This window comes from Pezoporus flaviventris, unplaced genomic scaffold (assembly GCF_033815535.1).
Source record: "Pezoporus flaviventris isolate CSIRO_AGI_PZ_B2104156 unplaced genomic scaffold, CSIRO_AGI_Pfla_v1 ptg000030l, whole genome shotgun sequence".
NCBI classification, from domain to species: Eukaryota; Metazoa; Chordata; class Aves; order Psittaciformes; family Psittacidae; genus Pezoporus; species Pezoporus flaviventris.
In genome coordinates, this window is record NW_026892578.1 from 6,123,119 (window position 1) to 6,133,237 (window position 10,119).

Consider the following 10,119-nt stretch of genomic DNA (forward strand, 5'->3'; position numbering starts at 1 on the left):
ATTACTTTTACCAGCTTTTAATTTTTACTTACCCAGAGTATTTTCTGAAGCAGAAACTATTCAAAATGTGTTTCAAATTGTCCTTCAACTTTCCAACCAGCAACATCAAATTGCTACAGCAATTAGATTTATGCAAAACAAAAATGGGAATTACTTGCCAAAGCTATTCCTATTGGGCTGCCAGTCAGCCATTTCATGTGCTCAGTATTTCCTCTGCAGTATTAATAGGGACTGAACTCCAGTATGCAAGTCCTCAAAAACAAACAAACAAAAAAACACCCCAGTGTAACAGTTGTGAGAACTGGAATAAAATCTGTGATGTTTTAATAACTATTTTAAATGTAAAGACTTTCTCACACCAGTGCATTTGACTCCTTTCAAAGGGTGTAAGCCCCATTTCCAATACCTTAAAACAAAAAAGAGGCTTTAGAAGCCATTATTTTCTTCTGGATAGTTTCCTGTTAAAGATACCATTGAAAACAAATATATTTCAGTGTTTCAATAAGGCAGAAAACAAATGCTTTTTTTTAGAAGTCTCATTTATTGTTTGCCTCATGTTCCAACGCTGCATTATCACACGTTGAAAATTGCTGCTGCATGACTAATGGAAGTCATATACCTTCCCCCCCCCCCTCCAAAATAAAAAAAGGAACACCAAGTACTACATGCTGAACACACAGCATAGGTAAATTGCAGTTCTGCTTCAAAAAAAAACGCACCTGTCTCCACTTGCATTGACTTGTTTTCCCATTTCATCTGCTTAAAACTAGGTCTGGAGTGGAAGGAGGAGGTAAGGTGGAAAATGTCTCCCCCTTTCAGAGGCTGCTCAAGCAATTGTCAGGTTTGGTTCTTCCTCACAAAACTTGGGTGGCCATGTGCTCACAGTGAGGATGTGTGATGCATCCTATCATTAACTCTACCTTTCAAGCCACCAATACAGAGAATAAACTTAAGCAATGTGTTTATACAGACAAAAATTCTTCCCCTGCCCCCCCTCCCCCCCAGTCAATATAATTACAACTGAACCAGCAAGTTGTTTGGCAAGGTCAACATCAAGTAACCTGCCCACACGAAAAGGGAACTACCATTGCCAAACAGGATAAACTCACTTGCAGTAGGTACGTACATAAGGTTTGCTATTAGCCTGTGCACAATGTAGCTGTGTAATGTACTTACATACACATATGTTGAAGCAGTGCTTGTGAAACAATGAAAGGAGAAAGCTAAATTATGTTTATGAGGAAGGTAATAAAAAGCCAAAGCCAGGTAATTAATTTAAATACTTCATCCTGAAAAGCAACCTTGGAAGGCATACAGAGAACTCAAAGACAGCTCAGCTAGCCTTCAGTGACTCATACAATAAGTTTCTTTCTTAAGATATAGGGAGTTCTTAAAAACATGACTGGAAAAGTAACACCTTGTTTTCTTTTACTTGTCCTCCTACCATGTCTTTGCAGATTACAAAGTACAAAAGTAAGATTATATACGTATGAAGAATGGCACATAGGTATTACATTCTCTTGAATAGCAGTATAACCATTCAGTCCAGTTCTGGTCTTCTGACAATCTCCAGAATTAGATACCAATGAGTACTGAAGGCTGACCTACCTTGATCTATTATTACAGCTACACAGAAGCACACCTATTACCCTGCATATACTCCATCACCTCTTGGAATGAGTCTCATTTCAGATTAAATTCACCTTCCACAGAGGTACTGACCACTGCTACAGATAAGGCCAAACAGTATCTCAAATGGCACAATCAGCATTTCCAAATAGCAGCAACAATACAATACACAAGTTACTCAGGAGTCGAAGGCATTTACTAGGTTCCTGGATTTTTGCATGAATAGCATGCTGCTTTCTAATATTGGTAAAAAACAACAAAAAAAAACAAATCAGTTTCAGCTGTTTTACCAAGGGCAAAAGTACTACTTATTGACTGTCCTTGAGAATTTGGGTTCTTCCAGCACTACAATGGAAACCCCATTTTAAATCATATGAAGAATTGCAAATCCATTTTTTAGGAGTCATGCAAAAAGCCACTTGCAGCAGCCCATCACACACTATCAGGCACAAAGAATGGGATTGGTTGCTATTAGTATAACCCATGCTTCCCCTCCCCCAAAGTTCTCAACATTCAGTTTTTTTTAAATGTTCTGTTACAGAGTGCAGTGTAAGTGTACCAGAGGAACCATTATCTGAAACAAGTTTTCAAAGAAAAGAGGCTTTCCCAAAGCTTTTATGTAGTAATTTCAACACAGACAGAGTATGTTTATTGTTTTACAGCAGAATGCCCCAATTTAAGAACAAAATTGCTAGATGTTCAGCTGTGCAAAATGGTACATAGTGCTTCAGTACAAGTGGAAAAGAACAAGATTTGTTAGCAAGAACTTTCAAATACAATTTTATGGTCCTAGAAGATGGGACTTGAAACTAGGGACTGGTCCACAGGCAAACAATTTCTTCTGACTAAACTGGACCCAGAACCAACACCACTCATTCCTGAAAAAAAAGATCACCACACTGAATTGACAGATTCAGTGTCTTCATGCATCTTACTGAAAAATGGATCAGTCCTCTGGGTCAGTTTCTAGCCCCATCTACAAATATCATCTGGCTCCGATAAATAAGACTCACAGGAATTTCTTGAAGGTCAATGGTCCATAATGGTAGTTATTCTACATTATCTGCTCAACTTGATTTCCAATTCTAGTTAGGCTGTTTAAATGACTTTCTTGAATTCATCATACAGCACAAGCACAAAAGCACCCCCCATGCCTCTGAGAACATTGGACCATGCACCCTTGAAGAACGCCTTTCCTCCCTCATCCCTTGCAATCTTCCTCCAGCAGTCAATTGTTCCAGAGTACATGATATCAGCTGTAGAAAAAGAGCAGAGTCATTTTCAACTCCCAAAGTTGTTAAAAAAACGTTCGATATAACTGCCCTGTTTCACTTCTCTAGCAACTTTGCTATGTCCCAAAGCACATTTTAAGACTGTAACACAACACTTAGTTTAGGCAATAGAAAAGCTTCCTATCTGCTTGCCTAGTAATTAAAAGCTAAATCACAAAATAAAAATTCTAAGCCTTCTTTTCAGCAATTATACTATGCCCTGACTGCCTTAATTTAATCTGTCATTGCAAACATTGGCCCATTTCATCTTCTATAATGAAAAGTCCTCGGCCTAATTCCTGACAAATGCCAGAAGTTGAGCTCTACTGCATTTCCTCAGATCATTTAAATGTAATATAGCTTAAATCAGGTTTATGGAACAAGGAACTGTAAATGCTGAGGGATGACTATTAGGAAAAAAAGAACTTCATCTTGTCAATGCTGTTTTAAATAACTGCATAAATTAACAGCCTACCTCCTTTGCGCCCTGACTGCATCATCATCCTACGCCGCACCGTATCGAAAGGATAGGAGACCACACCAGCCACAGCAGTCACCGTCTGGGCAATCATCCAACTGATAACAATATGTGTATTTCTGGGATCTGGGAGCATGCCTGCAATAAAACCCAAGGAATTAACTTTTTGTCTTGTACATTCTCTTCTGGTTCACTCACTGCATGACAGCTACTACACAAACTGTTATGAAACACTGTAAAGCCATACTCTGACATCACGAAACACTTGCTAAACTTTACACACACTGAAGCAATATATAACACAACTTAAGAAAATTCAGAGGATTTTCTTCTCAGTAATCGAAGTAGGTAACAATTCAGCACCAGAATTCTTTTCAGGTTGACACGGGAAGTAATAAACTATTCCATACTCTTTTTAGAAAGACATGTCACTAAGTCACTGTCCCTATGTATTATATTAAACTATAAGCCTATTATATATAAACTATATATATAAAGCCTATTATATATAAACTATAAACTATTATTAACTATATTAAACTATCAATGACCTTTATGCCCCAATGCCAAAGCTTAACAAACAAATACTTTGAAAAGTACCTCTCAAACCCATTCAGCTAAACACACATGAACTGGTCCAATAAGAGTACAATAATGCACTTAACAAAAAAATAACTTAGTAGGCTGCTGCTACTGACACATGCTGAAATTTTGCCTTCAACACTGCAGTGTCACTGCAGTTGGCACTAATATCCCTCCTCCACCTCCACATAGCTAGTACAGACACAGGGTAACATCCAACAATAGACACAGACACTGAAAACAGGTTTATCTCATCCCCTCTGAAACATTACCTTTTGCTGTATCATAGATCCCAAAGTAGGCAGCTCTATAGATGATGATGCCTTGGACAGACACATTGAACCCTTGGTACAAGCCACGCAGACCATCAGACTTGGTAATTTTGACTAGACAGTCCCCTAGACCAGAGAATTCTCTGTCTGCGCCAGCTTTTCCAATATCAGCAGCCAAACGGGTTCTTGCAAAATCCAAGGGGTAGACAAAGCAGAGGGAAGTGGCTCCAGCTGCACCACCAGAAGCCAGGTTACCAGCAAAATATCTCCAGAATTGAGTGTGCTTGTCTACACCTCCCAAGAACACCTGCTTATACTTATCCTTAAAGGCAAAGTTGAGAGCCTGAGTTGGGAAGTATCTGATGACATTGGCCAGGTTTCCCCGCCAGAAAGACAGCACTCCTTGCTCCTTTGGAATACGCACTACACAATCGATGATACCCTTGTATTGCTTATCAGCAGCAATCTGTTTGCTTGCATGTTGTACCTGCAAATGAAAATAGATATTTTGACTGTATGCCTTGACAGGCAGGCACTACAGCTATGTGTAAGTCTGCTTCTACTATAAATGAACTGATGTTAAGCTTGAATGCCTGACAGCAGTTGTGCACAGATTAAGCCTCTGTTATCCACAGTAAACCAGCTGTGACAGCAAACCTCCAAACAAAAGCTTGTGGGTTAGTCTGAACCTTAAGACCAAGATGAACTGTCATTTATTCCTATTTTGTCAAAAGCAAAGAACTCAGCAATTGGCTTAATTCCCAGGAATTAAAAGCCTAGGTTTACACACACACAAACGTATGTACATTAAGACATGGTTCCATGAGGAACCATGGGTACAGAAGACCCATAATTCTAATACAAAAAGCCTTAAAATTGCTTCCCATCTTCTCCAGAGCTCAAGACTTTCCAGTAACAGGCCGTGAGGAGCATGGGCAAGCACAGAACAGGTGGGTGAAGCCCAGCACTACCTAGAGCCGGCAAACCCCACTGACGTGGCCGGGCCGCGGGGTCACCTCAGTGACCCGCATTGCGCCGAGATGACTTCCAGCGGGCACGGGAAGGAGACCGACAGCCCCAGCGGCCATGCCGTGTGTCCGCGTCCCGTCCCTCCCTAGGGCCACTCTGCCGGCGACCGCGGCGAAGGTCGCGGGAGTCACCTTGGGGCACTAGGCCGCGCCCCGCCCAGGGGGCACGCGAGGCCCCGCCCCGCCGCCGGACCAATGAGCTGCCGGGCGCGCCGTCACGTCAAGGTCACCAAGATGGCGTCGCGCTGCCGCCCTTGGCGCCAGGCGCGGCACGGCCGGAAGTGACACCGGGAGCCGCCCCCTCTCCGCCTCTCCCCTCCCCACCGCGCCGCAACGCCGCGCCCCGCATAGCGGAACCGGCTTCCCTGCCGCCGCTGGCACCCGCAGCACACGTGACCTCCCAGCACCGGGCCCCGGCCCCGCGCAAGCCCTTTGTTCTGCACGGTCGGCCTTTCTCCGCCCTACGCCGTTCCCTCTGCCCCGGCCCGGCACGCCTGGGCCTTGGAGGGGGGCTGAGGAGGAAAATGAACGGCTGCCCGCCGCTCCCCGCTCCCCCCGGGCTCGGCCGCACCGCTGACCTGAAGCAGGAGCTTGACCCGCTCAATGGGCGCCACCGCAGTCTTGCTGATGGCGGCGGCAACGCCGCCCGCCAGAAAGTCCTTGAGGAAGGAGATGGCCTGGTCCGCCATGTTCGCGCCGGAGCCGCCGGGAATGAGACACCGCTGCCGCTCAAGCCGAAAGGGCGGGACCGCCCCCGCGCATGGGCTAAATGCCGGGTCCCTTCGGCCCCGCCTCCCGGCCCTCCATTGGTTACACCGCCCCGGGGGCGGGGACTCGGCGCCGGGGCGGGAGGAGCTGGGTCGCTTCTAGGCGGCCCCCGCCCCTGCGGCGCCAGTGGTGCAGCGCCGCGTCGGAAGGGGCCGGTAGGCGGTTTGGTCGCGGGTGCCGCCTCTGAAGGCCGAAAGGCCTCTCCCGCAGCCCGGCCCAGCAGCGCACGGTCAAGATCGCCGTTGTTCGCACCATCTTTTCCCATAAGGGTGGCTCTCCGAAGCGTTTTCTGTGACCACTTTGTGCCCTGCTTGGCGGAGCGCAATTCAGCAGCTCGTATCCCGCAGAAACGGTGTATCCCGCGCAGGCAGAGGGCGAGGCGGTGGAGCACCGGATCTGGGGTACGGTCGGTGAGCCTGGGCAGGCGGGCAGTGAGCGGGACAGCCAGGACAGCTGTGAGGCCTGTCCAGTGGCGACTATGGAAGCCAGTGTAGGGTGGAAGCCAGTGTAGGGTGGAAGCCCTGTTTTCTGTCCGGGGCCCTGAGTGGCAGCACTAGCTGTTAGGTGGAGGACAGCTAATTTGGGGCATTGTCTGTCTGGGTGCCACCAGGTTTTGCTCCATGCTCACCACCCTCGGTAATTCTCAAAAGCATCTTTTTGTTTCCAGGTTCTGCTCCCACCTGCTCTTCCTCAACATGGCAGTGACAAGTCACATCGCTGGGCTTTTCTGTCCATTTCCTGGTCTGACCTGAGACAATGAAATGCCAACAAACTTAACTCCAGTTCCCAGGAGGGATGATGTGAAGACAGAATGGTTTGGGTTGGAAAGGACCTTAAAGAGCATCCATTTCCAACCCCTCTGCCACAGGCAGGGATACCTTCCACTAGACCAGGTTGCTCAAAGCCCCATTCAGCCTGGCCTTGAACACTGCCAGGGATGGGGCATCTACAGCTTCTCTGGGCAGCCTGTGCCAGTGCCTCACCACCCTCACAGTGAAAAATTTCTTCCTAATATCTAAATATCCCCCTTTTCAGTTTAAAGCCATACCTCCTTGTCCTGTCACTACATACCTTGTAAAAAGTCTCCAGATTTCTTGTAGGCTGCATTTAGGTACTGGAAGCTGCTCTAAGGTCTCCCTGGAGCCTTCTCTTCTACAGTCTGAACAACCCCAGCATCTCATCTTCTTGAGAGAGGTGGTCCTTGTCCTGTCTTCTGGTTTCATCACTCACATTAGATGCTGTCAAAAGATCCTCTGCAGGCTCTCCAAGGAGGCACACACAGCAGGGCCTCTGTCCCTACTGAAGTAGGCCTAGTCTCCATCAGTAATTTCTGCCAATTCCTGCTAATTTTATTGTATGCCTAAAGTGAAATTTTACACCTAATGGCCCAACTTCTATATGAAAGCATACCTATTATTTCAGAAAGTCTTGACATTGTTCTACCTGGAGGGCATTAAATAATGCACACCTTTTGTTATTCCTTTCACTTTTAATGGATGTGTCCTACAAAAGTAAATAAAGCCTTTATTTTTATTTTATTTTTCCTAAATACATGACTGTTGAAACAACAAAGGAGCAGAAGCTGAGGTGCCTGAAACCACTGATTACTCATGGGTATAATTTGCAGGATTTCAGAATGAGCGCATCTATCTCAGAGGACATGTTGTGAGAACAGGATGTGCCAGGCATAGCATTTACCTCTGCTGTAGTGTAATATACTGTGGATTATATAGAATCATAGAATAGTTAGGGTTGGAATGGACCTTAAGATCATCAAGTTCCAACCACCCTGCCATGGGCAGGGACACCTCACACTAAACCATGTCACCTAAGGCTCTGTCCAACCTGGCGTTGAACACTGCCAGGGATGGAGCATTCACAACCTCCCTGGGCAGCCCCTTCCAGTGCCTCACCAGCCTTACAGTAAAGAACTTCCTCCTTATATCCAATCTAAACTTCCCCTGTTTAAGTTTTAACCCATTACCCCTTGTCCTATCACTAAATTCCCTAATGAAGAGTCCCTCCCCAGCATCCTTATAGTCCCCCTTCAGATACTGGAAGGCTGCTATGAGGTCTCCACGCAGCCTTCTCTTCTCCAGGCTGAACAGACCCAACTTCCTCAGTCTGTCTTCATACAGGAGGTGCTCCAGTCCCCTGATCATCCTCATGGCCCTCCTCTGGACTTGTTCCAACAGCTCCATGCCCTTTTAGTGTTGAACTGTACACAACACTCTGCACACAATACTCCAAGTGAGGTCTCACGAGAGCAGAGGGGCAGGTTCACCTCCTTCGACCTGCTGGTTATGCTCCTTTTGATGCAGCCCAGGGTACGGTTGGCTTTCTGAGCTGTGGGCGCACACTGAAGCCTTTTTATGTTGAACTGTACACAACACTCTGTACACAATACTCCAAGTGAGTATTGTACAGAACTGTACGATACTCCACAATACAAACGGAGTATTGTGTGCTGTTCCAAGCGAGGTCTCATGAGAGCAGAGTAGAGGGGCAGGATCACCTCCTTCAACCTGCTGGTCACGCTTCTTTTGATGCAGCCCAGGATACGGTTGGCTTTCTGGGCTGCAAGCTCACGCTACTGGCTCATGTTCATTTTCTCATCAATCAACACCCCCAAGTCCTTCTCCGCAGGGCTGCTTTGAATCTCTTCTCTGCCCAACCTGTAGCTGTGCCTGGGATTGCTCTGACCCAGCTGTAGGACCTTGCACTTGGCATGGTTAAACCTCATGAGGTTGGCATCAGCCCACCTCACAAGCATGTCAAGATCCCTCTGGATGGCATTCCACTCCAGGGTATCAACCGAACCACACAGCTTGGTGTCGTTGGCAAACTTGCTGAGGGCGCACTCAATCCCACTGTCCATGTCAGCGACAAAGATGTTGAACAAGACCGGTCCCAACACCGATCCCTGAGGGACACCACTCGTTACTGGTCTCCAGCCGGACATTGAGCCATTGACCACAGCTCTTTGTGTGCGGCCATCCAGCCAGTTCTTTATCCACCGAGTGGTCCATCCATCAAATTGATGTCTCTCCAATTTAGAGACAAGGATGTTGTGTGGGACAGTGTCGAATGCTTTGCACAAGTCCAGGTAGGTGAGATCAACTGCTCTACCCCTGTCCATCAGTTCTGTAGCCCCATCATAGAAGGCCACCAAATCAGTCAGGCAGGATTTCCCCTTAGTGAAGCCATGCTGGCTGTCACCAAGCACCTTGTTGTTTTTCATGTGCCTTAGCATGCCTTCCAGGAGAATCTGCTCCAAGATTTTGCCAAGCACAGAGGTGAGACTGACTGGTCTGTAATTCCCCGGGTCATCCATTTTCCCCTTCTTGAAAATGGGGGTTATATTTCCCTTTTTCCAGTCATTGGGAAATTCACCTAACTGCCCTGATCTTTCAAATATGATGGCCAGTGGCTTAGCAACTTCATTCGCCAGCTCCTTCAGGACCCTCAGATGGATCTCATCAGGTCCCGTGGACTTGTGTGTGTTCAGGTTCTTAAGATGGTCTCAAAACAGATCCTGTCCTACACTGGGCCCAAGGTCTTCATTCTCACAGTCCCTTTGTCTGCCTTCCAAGACTTGGGTGGTTTGGTCAGAGCATTTGCCAGTGAAGACTGAGGCAAAGAAATTGTTAAGAACCTCAGCCTTCTCCAAATCCAGGATAGCCAGTTCTCCTGATAGCTTCTGGAGAGGGCCCACGTTGTCCCTAGTCTGTCTTTTATTTGCACTGTACCTATAGAATCCCTTCTTGTTATCTTTCACATCCCTAGCCAAGTTTAATTCTAACTGGGCCTTAGCTTTCCTAACCTGGTCCCTAGCTTCCTGGACAACATCCCTGTATTCTTCCCAGGGCCATATGTCACAATATGGGGGGGGGGGGGGGAGGTTTGCACATCAACAAAGTAAATTGCATACTATTTTATACCCTGTATCATAATACAAATGTAGCAAGGTGATTCCTGGGCTAGCACAGGGTTAGGCACATACAGTGTGAGAGAACCATGTTTTGGACATGGGTAACAAAAGGCTGTAGTACACGTTCTCAGACAGACAAACACAGCTCAGTGTGTTTTTA

General features: G+C 46.5%; 1 protein-coding gene across 1 annotated transcript; it reads right to left on the reverse strand.

The window, feature by feature from the left end:
• Positions 1 to 2,263: 2,263 nt before the first annotated feature.
• SLC25A6 (solute carrier family 25 member 6) lies at positions 2,264 to 6,008 on the reverse strand. Its single transcript, XM_061459807.1, has 4 exons — positions 5,839 to 6,008; positions 4,233 to 4,719; positions 3,376 to 3,516; positions 2,264 to 2,885 (listed from the first exon to the last, which is right to left on the reverse strand). Exons 1-4 carry the CDS (start codon positions 5,947 to 5,949, stop codon positions 2,728 to 2,730), a joined length of 897 nt encoding a protein of 298 aa, XP_061315791.1. The 5' UTR covers positions 5,950 to 6,008; the 3' UTR covers positions 2,264 to 2,727.
• Between the last annotated feature and the right edge of the window lie 4,111 nt (positions 6,009 to 10,119).

What these genes read in the sequence shown, in the direction of transcription:
- SLC25A6 (XM_061459807.1), bottom strand. Translation starts at nt 5,949, where the DNA reads ATGGCGGACCAGGCCATCTCCTTCCTCAAGGACTTTCTGGCGGGCGGC. An exon ending in GGGTCAAGCTCCTGCTTCAG is followed by an intron (nt 4,720 to 5,838) that starts GTCAGCGGTGCG and finishes TTTCATTTGCAG; the next exon opens with GTACAACATGCAAGCAAACA. An exon ending in GCAGTCAGGGCGCAAAGGAG is followed by an intron (nt 2,886 to 3,375) that starts GTAGGCTGTTAA and finishes CTTTTTCTACAG; the next exon opens with CTGATATCATGTACTCTGGA.